Here is an 18,340-nt window from a genome sequence, read left to right on the forward strand (position 1 = left end):
TTTTTTTTTTTTTACTTTTCCATTTTACTATCTCAATGTTATTTAAGATTGGTTATATTCTAACGCAGATTTTAGTCAGTGAACTAAAAAAATTAATATTGCTAAAACTGATATATTCAAACTTATATAAAGGTCTCCCTTTCTTCTCATACATAATTAAAAGTGAGTTAAGTCCAATTAGTTCTATTCATATGGGCATAGGCTTGGGTTCATCCCCTAGCATGTGGAGAACACACCAGTGGTCACACTCCCCTCATCAATAGCTTGAAACTATTAAACTATATTAAATGTATAAGAAAATCCATTTATAACTTTTATATTTTTAAAGCTATGAAAACTAAAACCTGTTAAAACAAACATCTGAAATATAATAGAAAAAGTAAGATGAAACTTAAACAAATATGGCAGAGGAATGCAACATATTCAGTGTGCTCCTTATAGACCCATGTTGCCCTTCTACTACCTAAAATGTCCATTGTCCTTAGTTTCCACAAAGAAAATATTCCTCAGACTTCAACCTTTGAAATTGAACCTAAAATTAAAAATGAAAAAGTTAAAACTGGAAGTTACTAATATATAGCAGAAATAGAAATACAAGCACTTTCTCCCCTATTTCGTATTAGCCCTTCACTCTTAAGTAGCTGATAGACTTTTATAAAAAGTGAAGAAAAAGCCTTAGATATTACTTAGCATGGGACGAGCTTCCAGGCATGGCTCTTGAATATGAACTGGCCATAGTAGTAGTGCGAGACCTGGCTATAGCCCTGGCTTGGGCTCTTTCTTCTTCATCTTTCAATGCTACTTCATACAGAGGTGGGAAGGCATCTGGTGTAGTATCATGAATCTTGGCCCAAAACTCCAGGATTTTCATCTTGCTGATTTCAGCATGGGTTCTGGGACCCCACATGAATTCAAAGGATGGTGGATTGCTGTTGGGCACTTGTCGGTACTCCAAGTACTTTAGCTGTACCAAATCTTCAGTGATGACCTTCTTAGGATCGCCATAGATGAAGTGTTTTCTGTTAGAATAAACACCCATCATATTTAGCACATCCCAGATCTCCATTTCAGTGGCACAGTCATCTTTCGTGAAGATCACACCCAGCACAATCATTAGGAGGCCACTATTGGGCATTATTTCTTCACCCATAAATCCATCAAGGGTATGTTCTAGTTTGTTAAAAAGGGCATAGCAGTGCCTGACAGGATCCACTTCTTTCAGATCAACACCATAGGCCAGTTCCATATGCTCTGAGGCTCTTTTTAGGATTTCATTGAAGTGACTCTTAGATGTTTTGATAACAGACTTCAGCATATCTGCCTTTGTAATGACCTCCTTATTTTGATACTTCTCTATAAGGAACTGCACCAGTAAGACTACTTTGTGGTTGATAGGATCTTTATACCAGTCCTCAATGCTGTCAGAGTCATCGGAATTTTTCTCATCTTCATTCTGGACACTTGCATTTGCGTAAGTGTGTGCAAAGGTAGAATGAGCTCCCTGTGGCAAGTTGGGAGGGGCAGGCATACTGTCAACAGGAATCGCCTGCTGTGGACACCCATACAAAGGACCAGAAGAGGCCTCTCCCTCTGGTGCGTTTTTAGCACTGGCTTGGCGGCGCTTCTCACTGGCACGTAGCTTGCTCTTCTGGCCACGAGGCATGATGTCTACAGTGGGGACCACTGGTAGTACAGCAAACAGGTTGAAGAAGGGGTCACCCTGAAAAACAGAGTATGATATCATTTGTACAGTCTGTGTTGGTAGAATCTACCATTATGCCACAAAAGACTACCTTGTATGGTTCCCTTAAGAGTACAGACTAAGGAACCCAAAAGTGAAGGGAAGATTTAGTACTTGTAGTGTCAGTTCCAACTCACAATATATATATATATATATATATATATATATATATATATATATATATATATATATATATATATTTACTTTCCTCCTGACCAGTACTTTTTCTCCCTTTGCTGAATTGTGCCTCTGTCTACCTTTTATCCCTGATTGCCAAGCAGAAGTGTAGGTGCACAGCAAAAGCAATTGGAGACACTGGAATTAAAATTTAGGGGTTGAGTTGGATAAAACGAAGCAGATCTCTTTGGAAGGGCCTCTGGTCTGTGGAGAGAGTGTCCCAGAAGATATCTTGACAAACAGAGGTTCCTATGATTCCTTACCTGAAGCTCAAGCCAAAGCTTCCTCAGAGGCTTCACTGGTCTTGAAGAAAAGCCGAAAATAATGGCTGTAGAAGAAAAGTGGCTATTAGGGTTATCCATTTCTGGTCATACCCACACAGTCCCTAAAGAGCAACCATGTTGATGCAGATTGAAAATTGTGACCCTGTCAGTTCGAGTATAACTGTTGGATTAGTTGCTGGGTAAAGAGTAAATGTACTTCTTATTTGATGCTTTCATGTGTGTGTAACTATGAAACTCTGAGATATACATGTCAGAGAAGTACAGCATAAATGGATAAGAAAGTACATAAAAGAAGTGTACAAATATATAAAACTTCTCAACTACAAGAGTTGCCTTAACCTATCATTTTAAAGCTTCTATACTAAAACATTAGGAAGATTTCACCAACAATATCCATGTGTAGTGGACAAGGTTCATCCTTATTTGAACACAATTCAATATCTATACATAACAAAAACCAAACATTATCCAATTAACAATGGATAACTGTATGTGTTATTTTATGTGAAAACAAATCTGTTCTGGTGTGCTGGTGTATGGCTAAAATAGGAGGATAGCAATTCAAGTTCTGCAAAGGCCATCTAGCATGATCCTGTCACAAAAACAACACCAGTGATAATAACAAAACATAATTTAAATTTTAAAAAGTTTGAAAGAAATTACAATTGTTTTTTTTCTCTATGGTCCTTAGATTGGTGAGATAAACAACTAAAAGACAAACATCAAGATAGAAGTTCATATAATAATAACCAACCTATACCTAAATCAGATAAATCTACTTTAAAACCATTATAAAAGAAATTCCATTTACATATTCTACAAGCTTGGGTCAAAGAAATTGCAACGTTCACTTCCTTGGAAGGTCCCCTCATTCCCTTTGGTTACATAATCTCTGTGGATATTTGTAATGAATCACACATCTAAGGCCTAAAAATTAACATCCACATATAAGAAAAATCATGCAATGTTTTCTTTCTGGGTTGAGTTACTTCATTCAACGTGATATATAGCTCAACCCTTATCAGAAGCACTTCTTCACTAATGGGAAGACCCATAACTGCAAAGCAGATTTGTGGGATGACTCAAAATAAACAGCTATTTCCAGACATAAAAGAGTTTATCTATGTACACATGAACTCACAAAAGTCTATGGCAACAATACAAGGATTGAACTGTTTTCACTTATTCTTCTTCTTAGCTTGGCTTTGTTTTTCTCATTATTGTTTACCTTTTCAAATGAACAACACTTGGTTTCACTATTTGTTGTAGTTTTTATTTCCATGTCATTGATTTTTGCCCTGACTTTAATTGCTTCATCTACTGATTTTTACATTTTAGTTTTTAGTGTTCCTAGACTCAAAGGAACATTGTTATTTGAAATCTCTAAAAATTTTTTTGTGTGTTTCTGATTCTGTCTTTTTTTAAATTTTTATTAATTACACTTTATTCATTTTGTATCCCCCCATAAGCCCCTCCCTCCTCCCCTCCCAATCACACCCTCCCTCCCCTTTCCAACTTGTAGCCTTTGACTTCCCTCTTACCATGGCTTTTATTCTATCATAATTGATTTTGGTATGTTTTATTTTCATTTTATTTCATCTTCTTAGAAATTCTTTTTGATTTTTTTTGTATCTGCTTTTTAATTCCCCTAGCACTTGTGCTTTCTCTCCTTCATTCCTCTCTCTCTCTCTCTCTCCATCCATGTATGTGTACACATGTTCTTAATATGTGATACAGGCATATATGTGTATGCCTGCAGGTGTACTTGCCTGTGCATGTGCAAGTGGAACCCAGACATTAACATCAGGTGTCTTCTGCTATTAGACTCTCCATTACTTTTTGAGACAAGGTCTGTACCTGAACTTTGAGATCACTCCTTCGGCTAGAGAGGCTGACCAGAGTTCTAAAGACCACTGTTCTCTATTGTTTCCACTGTTAGGGTTACAGATTTCACCATGCCTGCCTTTTAAAATAAATAGTATGGGATTCCAACTCAGATCCTCATGCTTGTGCAGAAATCACTTTACCCAGTGAGCCATCTTCCTAGCATACATTCTTCTTTTCATGACCATCATTCAGTATGTTGGTCATTGCTCATGAGTTTGTGTATGTTCTCTAGTTTCTCTTACTGTTCATTTCTAGATTTAACCCTCTGTGGTCTGATGGAATATAATAAATTATTTCAGTTATTCTTTATTTGTTAATGTTTGTTTTGTTGTTGTTGTTATTCTGTTCTATTATCTAGCTTAGATAAAGTCTCACGCCCTGCCAAGAAGACTGTAATTTTCACTGTTTAGGTGGACTATTCTGTGGCTATCTCCAGGAACAGTTTATCTAGGATGTCATTTAACTCAGTTGTTTGCCATGAGGGCACAAATATTCTCTGAGTCTGCCATTCTCTTTGCAATTGGAGGTACTTAGGTCAATACTTTTTATGGAAGTGGTAAACAAACATGGGAACAAGCTCCAACTACAACCACACAAGTATGTTTCAAGTTAGACTGCATGGTTTGTGGAAATTCTTTCCTTGAAGAGTTTCCTGATATGGCACCAGAAGTTTGTTGAAGTTATTTGAAATCTTTTAAGAAAATCACAGTTATTTTTCTTGTTATTAAATTCCTGTCCTAAATAGACAACATATTTCATCGCTTTTTACTACTTCCATAAAAATAACAGCAGTAGCAATACCTGTAAGTTCTTACTATAGACTAAGATCCTTATATATGCATTTAATTAAAAATGTCATTACATTTACTTATTTTGTGTGTGGGTACATGTATACTAAGAACATGTATGTGTTGGTCAGAAGACAAGCTGAAATCGGTTCTCTTTTTCCACTAAGTGGGTCCTGGTGATTGAATCCAAGTTATCAAGCTTAGCAGAAAATACTTGCTGGCTCAACATGTTTCTATTTCTTTTTTTTTTTTTTTAAAGCAATCATTTGTTATAATTTATTACATTTTATTCACATTGTATCTGAGATATAGGCCCCATCTCTTATCCTCCCAGTCCTACCCCCCCTCCGTTTTCTCCCTTATGCCCCTTCCCTAGTCCACTGATAGGGGAGGTCCTCCTTCCCTTCTATCTGACACTAGCCTATCTATCAGGTCTCATCATGGCTGGATGCATCATATTCCTCTGTGGTCTGGCAAGACTGCACCTCCCAGGAAGATGTGATCAAAGAGCCAGCCACTGAGTTCATGCCAGAGACAGACCCTGATCAAGTTATTAGGGAATCCACTTGGAAACTGAGTGGCCTATGGGGTTCGTCTGAGCAGGGGGCTTAGGTCCTCTCAATGCATGGTCCTTGGTTGGCATATCAGTCTCTGCAGGGGCCCCTGGGCCCAGGATTTTTAAATATGTTGGTCTCCTTGTAGAGCTCCTGTCTCCTCCAGGACTTTCTATCTCCCCCTTCTTCCATAAGATTCCCTGTACTCTGCCCACACTTTGGCTATGAGTTTCAGTGTCTCTGAGTTCCATACCCTGATGGGTAGTGTCTTTCAGAGGCCTACTATGGAAGGCTCCTGTCCTGTTCTCTGTCTTCTACTGATGTTTATCCTCTTTGCCCTTCTGAATGACTTTCTAATTCTTTCTTTCTTTTTTTTTTTTAATGGGGTGAGATAGAATCTTTTTAAATTTATTTTATTTTTAAATTTATTACAATTTATTCACGTTGTATACCAGCTGTAGGCCCCTCCCTCATCCACTCCAAATTCCAACCTCCCTCCCTCTTCTCCTCCCATGCCCATCCCCTAGTCCACTGATAGGGGAGGTCCTTCTCCATTTTTTTTTCCAACCCCGGCCTATCAGGTCTCATCAGGACAGGCTGCATAGTTTTCTTCTGTGGCCTGGTAAAGCAGTTAGCCCTCAGGGGAAGGTGATCAAAGAGCCAGCCACTGAATTCATGTCAGAGACAGTCCCTCTCTCCTTGCTAGGGAACCGACTTAGAGACTAAGCTGCCATAGGCTACATCTGTGATGGGCTTTTAGGTTATCTCCATGAATGGTTCTTAGTTGGAGTAACAGTCTCAGAAAAGACTTCTGGGCTCAGATATTTTGGTTCTGTTGCTCTCCTTTTGGAGCTCTTCTCCCTTCCATGTCTTTCTGTCTACCCCTTCTTTCATAAGATTCCCTGTACTCTGCCCAAAGTTTGGCTAAGAGTCTCAGCATCTGCTTTGATACCATGCTAGGCAGAGTCTTTCAGAGGCTCTCTGTGGTAGGCTCCTCTCCTGTTCACTGTTTTCTCCTTCTGATGTCTACACCCATTTGCCTTTCTGAATGAGGACTGATTATCTTAACCAGGGTTCTCCTTGTTGCTTAGCTTCTTTAGGTATACAAATTTTAGTATTGATTATCCTATATTATATGTTTAATATCCAATCATAAGTAAGTATATATCATGTATGTCTTTCTGCTTCTGGGTTACCTCACTCAAGATGATCTTTTCTAGTTCTCACCATTTGCCTGCAAATTTCATGATTTCCTTGTTTTTAATTGATAAGTAGTATTCCATTATGTATTGTACAACAATTACTGTAAACCAAGTAGTACAAGTAAAAAATGTGGTACAGAGCTAAACAGAGAATTCTCAATAGAGAAATACTGAATGGCAGAGAAACACTTAAAGGAATGCTCAATTACCTAGTCATCAGAGAAATGCAAATCTAAACACCACTGAGATTTCACCTTACACCCATCAGAATGCCTAAGATCAAAACTCAAGTGACAACACATGCTGTCTAGGATGTGGAGAAAGGAGAACCCTCCTCCATTGCTGGTGGGAATGTAAACTTGTACAGTCACTTTGGAAATCAGTCTGTGCTTTCTCAGACAATTAGGAATAGTGCTACCTCAAGATACAGCTATACCACTCATAGGCATATATCCAAATTATGCTTAAGTATACAACAAGATCATATGCTCAACCATGTCTGTATCAGCTCTATTCCTAATACACAGAATGTGGAAACAACCCAGTTATCCCTCAATTGAAGAATAGGAACAGAAATTGTGGTACATTTACACAATGTTCAGATCATCCTTGAGTAATCATGTTAGGCATGGTTTAATGAGGATATTCTTACAGTATATCTATGTGTGGTCAAAGTAAATTTAGTGTTTGTGTTTAATATTTATTAAATTGGGGAGTCATCCTTGAAAAAGCAAAAATAATATAAAATTAACTGGAATTCAGCAGGGCTTTGTTGAAATATAAAATTTATTAGCTTCATAGGAGATCAACCTGCACTTGAGACATAAAAGAGCCACAAAAATTAAAGAAGGACACAAATAAGTAGAACAAAAAATTTCAAGGAAAAATGTGTGAAAATGAAAATGAGACTGATGGTGTTGGGAGTTGGATGGAAACAGAATCAGGAAATATTGCTTTTTCTTAACTTTAGTGCAAGAAACATGCCAGGTGGGGGGACTGTTTTCAATCATACTGAAACTAGACAAAGGTATCTAAGAAACAGAATAGCCAATATGCTTCCATTAAGTTTTTTTTTTAATTAATGTTTTAAAGCACCAGGGGATAGAGAGACAGCTTAGCTGTAAGGAGTACTGGCCGTTCTTCCAAAGGACCTGGGTTTGAGTCCCAGCAACCACATGGTTGTGCAGGACTGTGTGTAACTCTACTCCCAGGGGCTTAATCACCCTCCTTTTAGAGTCATGGACACTAGGCATGTGGTACATAGACATACATGTGGGCAAACCACCTACACACATAAAATTAAAAAAATTATACAGGTATTGTAGGTAACAGATATTCTTATTTCTTTCATGCCTTAAGATACTAGGAAATGGATCTGCTTTTCACAGTAGCATGATCTTGAAACTAAATACATGTATTTACTGTCTTTATTATGAAAATATTATAATATGTAAATATAAGTTCAAAGAAATATAATGAACAATTAAATGCCTACAAAATATTTGTACATATATTTTTAATATCAGAGCCTTCATTGATATCACCTAAACAATAGTTTCAATTTATTTTGGTTGTAATTATATAATTATACTATTTGACAATTAAGTAAACTGAACCAAGAAATCAAGTTGCTTAGAAAGACAGAGCTACATAAGACAGGAATCCCATGATCATGACCACTACTCTGATTTCAATATTTTTACAACCAATTTATTCTATTTCCTCCAGATAATACAAATTGAATGTTGTAACACAAAATAGACTTATAGGACTTAGCTTGCTGTATTTATCACATATTTTCTGTAATTTTTTTCATTAAGATGGATTAAGAAATGTCCCCTAATGTATTGTTAGTGTTGAAATAGTGGCTTTTTAAGCTCTGAACAATATGTACAAAAGGCATGCATATTATAGATACAAAGAAACTTTGACGAACATGGTATTTCAAATTTGACATTAAGGATTAAGAATTATATTAACTATAAGTGAAATCATGGATTCACTGTCTGCTGGCTCACTATTTGTGACCAGGTAGCTGCACCACAGGCAGAAAGATCTGTGAGTCTAGAGCTGGTCAAGTATTCCACAGGCTTCCTGAAGAAGGAGGAGAATGGAACTTGAATTTCAGGCCTGGCTCAGCTCCACTGGGTTCACTGGCAGGGCTGACTGCGTTTTTTTGTTTTTTGTTTGTTTGTTTTGTTTTTATAAAACCCAGGTGGGCTATCCTGTTGGGGAGCAGGCAAAAAGATCTCTGAGCCTAGAGTTGCACCATTGCTCTGCAGGCCTACTTGGGGAGGAGGAAAATGGAACTTGGGTCAGGCGCCTGGCTCAGCTCCACTGGGTTCTCTTTGCTGGGCTAGCTGATTCTTGCCTAGGTAAGCCAGACTGCTGATGGATAGATCTCTTTGCCTAGAGCTGCTCTAGTGTCCCACAGGCTTCCCTTAGATTGTGGGGAATGGAACCTGGGTCTCAAACCTAGCTCAGCTCTGCTGCGTTCATAGCATGTGTTATGCTGGCTGATTCTGACCTGGATAAACCAGGCAGGTGGGGAGTACGCAGAATGGAGCAGTGTACTGGAATGCATCCTCTCCACTGGGAGGTGATAATGAGTGCCACTAGCTGCTGAGACCAGGAAAGTGTTCACAGGATATTGAGTGTGGTCTCCTGGGTTTGGAGACAGGAGCCTCTAGTATCCAGGTGTCCACAGGATTGTGAGAGGGGGTGCTCATTGGAGTCTCACCCTCAGTATAGGAAGGTATTTATTCCACAGGCAGTGAGAGTGAGCACCCAAGTTCAGAGCTGCCAGGCACTGGTTCCAGGAAGATATTCACAAAAAGTGGGCTTAGGAGGTGGTGGCCTAAGGCTGCAGGGTCAGAACCTGCAGTGAATGCACAGGGACCAAAAGGGCAAACTCTGGGCCTTAAAACAGCAATGACTGTTTCCCAGGTGATAGGAAACCACATGGTGTGGGAAGCAATAGAGTACTTTCTCTGGTCACCCAGCCAAACCCAGGAAGAGTTCTTGGGTCCCAGAAGGCCCTCTCTTGCCAAGCTAGAGCCACATGCCTGCATGCTCTGATCACCATCCCAGACTGAACTGTGGGCTCCACAACACCAGACACTGGGATTTACAGTCTAGAGAAAACCGCAGGGTGAAGGAAGAAATCAGGACTGACTGACCTCAGGTCATCCAGACTCATGGAAAAGGTTCTGGGTGCAGGCAGGCACTCAGCCACCATCCCAGAGCCACAGGCCTGTAGGCAAGACTCACTGTCCCAGACAGGACTCTGTGCCACAAAACAACAGAGACTGGGTTTCTCTGTTGGGAGGAAACCCCATGGTGAAGAAAACATCAAGTTGGACTTAAGGGCACCTAGTGGAACCCCTGCTACCACCACAAAAAGTTCCCAGGAAAAGTTCCAGGGTTCCTACAGGCATCCAGTCACCAGCACAGAGCTACCTGCCTGTGCCTACTTGCTCTACTCAGCATCACAGACTGAACTGTGGACCCCAAGACACCACAGACTCCATCTCTCTGTCTGGAGGAAATCCTAGAGTGGGGAAAACAAAGCTCCAACCTCAGGACACCTAGCTAATCCCCAGAAAAGTTCCTGGGTTCCTGCAGGCTCAGGGCTCTCCCCTACTGCCACACACCTGAGTGTGGAGCTCACCTGCCATTGATCACCACTTGGGTACTGTGACAAAGAGCTCCAATCTCAGAAACAAGGAAGCCTGGAATCCATGGGATCAGCCCCCAGACAAAGAACCAAGGGGCAACCTGTCTCCCTTGCTAAACTGACCGAATTGCGGGGCTCCATGATTCTTCAAAAGGGCTGCTCCTAGCAAACACAGTGTAAGACCACCAGCAGCAGCCCAATAAATTCAGAGCAAGAAACTCAGTGGCAGGGCAGCTGTCTCCAGGACTTCTCCTGGTAAGAGGAGAGCACCACACTGACTACTGAGATTGCAATTACCCCACAGATCCATATACCTGAAGTGAGTTTTGGCAATTCTCTGAGAAGCACTGGCCATTCGGGGATCATACACAAAAAACTGAGAAGGCCTCTTCAGGAACAACTATCTTCTTGCAAAGGGGATTCTCCCCACCCCAGGATTCCAGCAAGCATCAGAAAATAACAGCCAACACTTGAGATAGTGAGATGGATAGAGGCAAGCATAAAAGCACAATCAACAAAGGTCAAAACAATTTGGCATCACCAGAACCCAGTAATCCAAGGACAAGTAGCCCTGGACACCCTATTATAAGTGAAATTCAAAAAGGTGACCTTACATCTATGCTTTTGAAGAGGATATTGGAGGAAACAAATGAAATGTGTAAAGAAATACAGAAAGATAAAGTCAAACATATTATGACCATCCATAAAGAAATACAGGAAGATGCAGCCAAACAGGTTATGGACTTCAGAGAGGAAATAATTAAATCATTGAAAGAAATAAAAGAAAAAGAATGTTCAAAAACAAACAGGTGACGGAATTAAAGAAAAAGCAGGAAAATACAGTCAGACAGGTGAAGGAAACTAACAATACTGTTCAAGATCTGAAGAGAGAATAGGAAAAAGTAAAGAAAACACAAACAGAGGAAATTATGGAAAGGAAGAACTTAGGGAAAAAACAGGAACTACAGAGTTAAACAAAACCATCAGACTACAAGAGATGGAAGAAAGAGTCTCAGGTGTGGAATATATAATGGAAAAAAACAACGTATCCATGACAGAAAGCATTAAATCTAAAATATTCCTGACACAAAACATCCAAGAAATCCAAGACAACATGAAAAGATAAAAACCTAAAAATAATAAGAATAGAGGAAAAAGAAGATTCCCTCCTCCAAGACTCAAAAATTTTTTTAACATAACTGAAGAAAATTTCCCCAACTGAAGGAAAGGCCTATAAACATACAAGAGGCCTACAGAACACCTAATAAATTAGACCAGAAAAGAAAAGACTCCCGCTACACAATAATCTAAACAGTAAGTGTACAGAACAAAGAAAAAAATACTGAAAGATGCAAGGGCAAAGGACAAGTAACAAATAATGGCAAACCCATCAGAATAATAGGAATAGAAGAAAAAGAAGACATCAGGCTCAAAGGTCCGGAAAATATTTTCAAGAAAATTATAGAAGAAAACTTTCCCAACTTAAAGAAGGAGATGGCCATAAACATACAAGAGGCTTACAGAACACCAAGTAGACTAGACCAGAAATGAAATTCTTCACGTCACATCATAGTCAAAACACTGAACCTACAAAACAAAGAAAAAATTCTAAAAGCAGCAAGGGAAAAAAGCCAAGTAACATATGAAGGTAGACCTATCAGAATCACACCAGATTTCTCAACAGAAACTATGAAAGCCAGAAGGGCCTGGACAGAAATCATACAGTCCTTAAGGGACCACAGATTCCAACCCAGACTACTATACCCAGCAAAACTTTCAATCAACATAGACGGAGAATTCAAGATATTCCAAAACAAAACCAAATTTAAACAATATCTACATAGTAACCCAGCTCTACAGAAGTTACTAGAAGGGAAACTCCAAACCAAAGAAAAAAACTACATCGAAGGAAACAGAGGAAATAGATAACTACACACAAAAAAAAAAAAACCAAAAGAGTACCTGCATTTGTAACTGAAACATTATTAAAGCTCAAATCACACATCGATTTCAACAACTTAATAGTTGGAGACTTCAACACTCCACTCTCACCAAGGGACAGATCACCTAGACAGAAGCTAAATAGGAAAATAATGACACTTACAGAGGTCCTAAATCAAATGGACCTAATAGATGTCTACAGAACTTTTCACCCAAACTCAAAAGAGTATACCTTCTTCTCAGCAGCCTACAAAACTCTCCAAAACTGACCATATAGTCGGACACAAAGCAAGCCTCAATGGGTACAAGAAGATTAAAATAATTTCGTGTATCCAACAGACCACCATGACCTAAAACTAGATCTGAACAACAACAGAAATAACAAAAAGCCTATACATGCACGGAAACTAAACAACTCTATACTCAATGACAGCTGGATCAGAAAAGAAATTAAAAAAAAAAAAAGAAATTAGAGACTTCCTAAAATTCAAGGAAAATGAAGGCACAACTTACCAAACTTATGGGACACAATGAAAGTAGTGCTAAGAGGAAGGTTCATAGCACTAAGTGACTTCAGAAAGAAGTTTGAGACATATCATATATGCAACTTAATGGTATACCTGAAAGCCATAGGGGTGGGGGGGAGAAGAAGACGCACCCAAGAGGAGTAGAAGGTTGGAATTAATCAAACTCAGGGATGAAATCAACAAATTAGAAACAAATAAAACAATTCAAAGAATCAAATAAACCAAGAGTTGTTTCTTTGAGAAAATCAACAAGATAGACAAACCCGCAGCCAAACTAAATAAAAGGCAGAAAGAAACTATCCCAATCAGCAAAATCAGAAAGGAAAAGGGGGACATAAAGACAAACACTGAGGAAATTCAAAGAATCATTAGGTCTTACTTCAAAAGCCTATATGCAACAAAATCTGAAAATCTAAATGAAATTGGCAATTTTCTTGATAGATTCCATTTACCAAATCTAAACCAAAATCATGCAAATATAACTAACAATCCTAAATCCCACAAAGAAAGAGTCATCAAAAGTCTCCCTGCAAAAAAATACCCGGGGCCAGATGGTTTCAGCACAGACTTCTACCACACCTTCAAAGAAGAGCCAACACCAATACTCTTCAAACTATCCCACAAAATAGAAACAGAAGGAATATTAACCATTCTCATTCTATGAAGCCAGAGTAAACTTGATACCTTACAAAGTAAACTTGATACCTTATAAACCATACAAAGACACAACAATAAAGAGAACTTCAGACCTATCTCTCTTATGAACATTGATAGAAAAATACTCAATAAAGTACTTGCAAAGAGAATCCAAGAACACATAAAAGATATCATTCACCATGCCCAAGTAGGCTTCATCCCAGGCATGCAAGGATGGTTCAATATATGGAAATCCAATGTAAATCACCACATAAACAAACAGAAGGAAAAAAAAAAACAAAACAAAAAACATGATCATCTCCATAGATACTGAAAAAGCATTTGACAAAATTCAACACCCATTCATGTTTAAAGTATTGGAGAGATCAGGGACATAAGGCACATACCCAAACATAGTAAAGGCAATATACAGCAAGCCTATAGACAACATCAAACTAACCTGAGAGAAACTTAAATCAATTCCACTGATATCAGGGAAAAGGAAAGGCTGCTCAAACGCTTCAACATAGTACTTGAAATCCTATCTAGACCAATAAGACAACTAAAGGAGATCAAGGGAATACAAATTGGAACTACAAATTGGGAATACAAATGCAAATTGGAAGAAGGCAAAGTATCACTACATGAGTGACCCAAAAAAATTTACCGGAGAACTCCTTCACCTGATAAACGCCTTCAGCAATGTGTCTGGATACAAAATTAACTCAAAAAAAAAATCAGTAGCCTTTTTGCATAGAAAAAGTAAAATGGCTGAGAAAGAAATACGGGAAAAAACACCTTTTACGATAGCCACAAATAACATAAGGTACCTTGGTGTGACTCTAATCAAGCAAGTGAAAGACCTGTATAAAAAAAAAAAAAAGACATGTATGAAGAAAAAAATTGAAGAAGATATCAGAAGATGGATAGATATCTCATGTTCATGGATCAGTAGGATTAACATACTGAAAATGGGCATACTACCTAAAGCAATCTATGGATTCAATGCAACTCCCATAAAAATACCAACACAATCCTTAACAGAACGTGAAAGAACAATTCTCAATTTCATATGGAAAAACAAAACAAATAAACAAAACCATAATTGCTAAAACAATCCTATTCAATAACAGATCTTCTGGAGGTATCTCCATACTTGGAATCTCAAGCTGTACTATAGAGTAACAGTAGTAAAAACTGCATGGTACTGACATGGAAACAGAATGATGGATCAATGGAATTGAACAGAAGACTCAGAAATAAACCCACACACCTGTGGCTACTTGATTTTTGACAAAGAAGCCAAAACAACACAATGGAAAAAAAAGAGAGCATTTTCAACAAATTGTGCTGGACTAAATGGATGTCTACATGTAGCAAAATGCAAACAGATCCATATATATCACCCAGCACAAAACTAAAATACAAGTGGATCAAAGACCTCAATAGAAAAATGGACACACTTAACCTGTTAGAAGAAAAAGTGGGGAAGAACCTTGATCTCACTGGCACAGGAGACAACTTCCTGAACAGAACACAAACAGGACAGGCTCTAAGATCAACAATCAATAAATGGAACCTCATGAAACTGAGAAGTGTATGTAAAGCAAAGGACACTGTCATCAGAACGAAATGAAAGCCTACATAATGGGAAAGGATCTTCACCAACCCTATGTCTGACACACGGCTAATATCCAGAATATATAAAGAACCGAAGAAGCTAAAAACCAACAAACCGAGTAATCCAATTAAAAAATGGGGTATAGAGCTAAACAGAGAATTCTCAATAGAGGAATATCGAATGGCAAAGAAACACTTAAAGAAAGAAATGTTCAACATCCTTAGTCATCAGGTAGATGCAAATCAAAACAATCCTGAGATTTCACCTTACACCCATCAGAATGGCTAAGATCAAAAACTCAAATGACAACACATGCTGGAGAAGATGTGGAGAAAGAAGATCCCTCCTCAATTGCTAGTGGAATGTAAACTTTTACAATCACTTTGGAAATCAACCTAGTGCTTTCTCAGAAAATTAGGAATAGTGCTACCAAAAGATCTAGCTATATCACTCCTAGGCATATATCTGAAATATTCTCAACTATACAACAAGGATAGTTGCTCAGCCATCATTGTAGCAGGTCTATTCCTAATAGCCAGAACCTGGAAACAACCCAGATGCCTCGCAACTGAGGAATGGATGCAGAAATTATGGTAGGTACACAATGGACTACTACTCAGCTATTAGAAACAAGGAAATCATGAAAATTGCAGGAAAATGGTGGGAACTAGAAAATAACATCGAGTGAGGTAACCCAGAAAAGACACACATGGTATATACTCACTCATAAGTGGATATTAGACACAGAATATAGGATAAACATACTAAAATTTATACTCCTATAAACAACAAGGAAGACCCTAGGGAAGATGCTCAATCCTCATTTAGAAGGGCAAAGGCAATAGATATTGGAAGCAGGGGAAGACAGGGAACAGGACAGGAGCCTACCACAGAGGGCCTCTGAAAGATTCTACTGATAATGGTATCAAGGCAGAGGCTGAAACTCATAGGCAAATTTGGCTGGAATGCATGGAATTTTATAAAAGACAGTGGAGATATAAACACCTGGAGAGTAGAGTTGTTCCAAAAGGAGACTAACAGGGCCAACAATACCTGGCGGCCTTGAAGTTAATGATACCCCATCCAAGAACAATGCATGGAGAGAGCCTAAAACACCTACTCAGATATAGACCATAGACTCAAGTCTCCATGTGGGTTTCCTAGTAAGGTGAGCACGGGCTGTCTCTGGCATGAACTCAGTGGCAGGCTCTGTGATCACCTCCCCCTGGGGGTGCACCCTTGCTAGGCCACAAAGGAAGACAATGTAGCCAGTCCTGATAGGTTAGGGGCATATAGACAGGGAGGACGACCTCCTCTATCAGTGGACTTGGGGAGGGGCACTGAGGAAGGAGGGAGCGGGAGGGTGGGATTGGGAGGAGATCAGGAAGGGGGCCATAGCTGGGATGCAAACTGTATAAATTGTAATAAATAATAATAATAACAAAACCAAAACAAAAAATTAAAAACCAGAATGACATTTACAAACATTAAAAAATCATTTAAAGTAGGAAAATGAAGATTTCAAAAATACTTCTAAACATATCTATGATTATTCTAAATATGTATAAGCTAATTTTTATATTTAAATTATAGATTCTCAGATTGGTATTTCAAACAAGGAAACTCAGCTACATTTTATTTACAAATGAAACTCATAAGCTAAAATAATTGTAATGATTGAAAATGCAGAGACAATTACATATTAGACATGAAAAAGAAGCAACAGCAGAAATATAAATATGAAGTAAAACTGCACTCGGGTTCTGATGTGAACAGAACTGATAAAAGCTGCAACAAATTCCACAAATGGCTTACTTCTTTAAAAGAGAAAAGAATTTTCATGATGACTTCTGCATTTGTACACTGCATATTTTCAAAAATATATAAAGCACATGTAAGAAACTCTCAAATGTACAGAAGAAACAGAGAAAGAAATAATGTCAGAAAAAAAGTGTTACAAGTAGTAAGATGACAGAATGGAACCAATGGAACTGATAGTTGTTTCTAAAGCAAAGATAAGAATGATGGGTAAAAACAATAATAAAAAAATTTCTTACAGCAATTTGTGCAATCTCAATCAAAACAAGGCAATTAAAATATATAATCTGACATAGTGGTCCTGATGAAATTATTGAAAATTGGCTAAGGAAAGGAAAATGAACTGAAATCCTTTCAGTACTTTTTCTGTCATGATAAATACTAAAGAGCTTACATTTTGGAGAAAAAACCTGACATTAATTTTCTAGTGGAGACAAATCTATTCCATGTTAACATGTTAGTTCACACATAATTTTTTTTGCATAAAAAAACTCAGCCAGTATTACCACCTCACTCGTTCTGAAGAAAGTACTTTTCCAGTGAGAATAGACTCAATGTTATTGACTCGTGAATGAAATTTTGGTTATCAAAGACAATGTATGGCAGACCTCTATTGTCCTATTTCCCATGAGTTTACTTTCAACAGCATCACTTACAGAAAATTCCAGAAACAAATAATTCCTGAATGTTAAATTGCATGCTAATTTTTGTAACATGGTAAAATTATACAATATTCGCATATCTAGGCCAGAATGTGGATCATCTCATTGTCCAGCATATGCACATGATATAGTTTGTCATGCTGCTCTAGTAACAGTGCCTATGTTCCACAGTGCATGGATTTGCTCCTATTATATAGGAACTTTATCATCTTATGTCATCACAGGAAGAACGAGTACAATTCAGAATGTAATATGCATTGAATATTTGCAAGACTTTTATTATACTATGTTGGTAAAAAAAAAAAAAAAACTAATGTATTAGTTTCCTATGTCTAATTTACAAATTTAATTTGACCACAGGCCCCTCAGAGAAAAGCATAGAATTTATTGCTACCTATGATTCTAAGTATCAACTTAGAGCTTGATGAGTGAGGGACTACTTTTAGTCCACTTATGGTGTCGAAAGGCACTTGCATAAAACCAGATGGCTTAAACAATTTTATTTTCCCTTAGTTTCTGAGGCTGGCTTTCTAAGACATATATGTCAGAATGTTCAATGTCTAGTAAGGTTCCCTTCTTACTTTGCAGATGACCTCATTCTGTGTCCTTCCTGGGAATTTCCTCAGTGGCTGCATGGAAAGAATGTGAGAGAAGAAGAATACTGCTGTCTTTTTTTTTTTTTTTTTTAATAAGACACTAATGCTATTGGTTTGGGATCCCACACTTAGGGCCTCATTAAAGTTAACTGCTTTCCCAAAGGTCCAACTTCCAAGTACAGACAATGAGAAGATCTGTATTTTGAAGGTCATAAAACTATCCATATGAG

At 38.1% G+C, this 18,340-nt stretch overlaps 1 protein-coding gene across 1 annotated transcript; it reads right to left on the bottom strand.

The window, feature by feature from the left end:
- Positions 1–682: 682 nt before the first annotated feature.
- On the bottom strand, positions 683–1,663 carry LOC129677212 (melanoma-associated antigen B18-like). Its single transcript, XM_055607874.1, has one exon. The coding sequence runs from the start codon at positions 1,661–1,663 to the stop codon at positions 683–685; it is 981 nt and encodes a 326-aa protein (XP_055463849.1).
- Positions 1,664–18,340: the final 16,677 nt, after the last annotated feature.

Source organism: Psammomys obesus, unplaced genomic scaffold (assembly GCF_907164565.1).
Source record: "Psammomys obesus unplaced genomic scaffold, mPsaObe1.curated_primary_1811, whole genome shotgun sequence".
Lineage (NCBI taxonomy): Eukaryota > Metazoa > Chordata > Mammalia > Rodentia > Muridae > Psammomys > Psammomys obesus.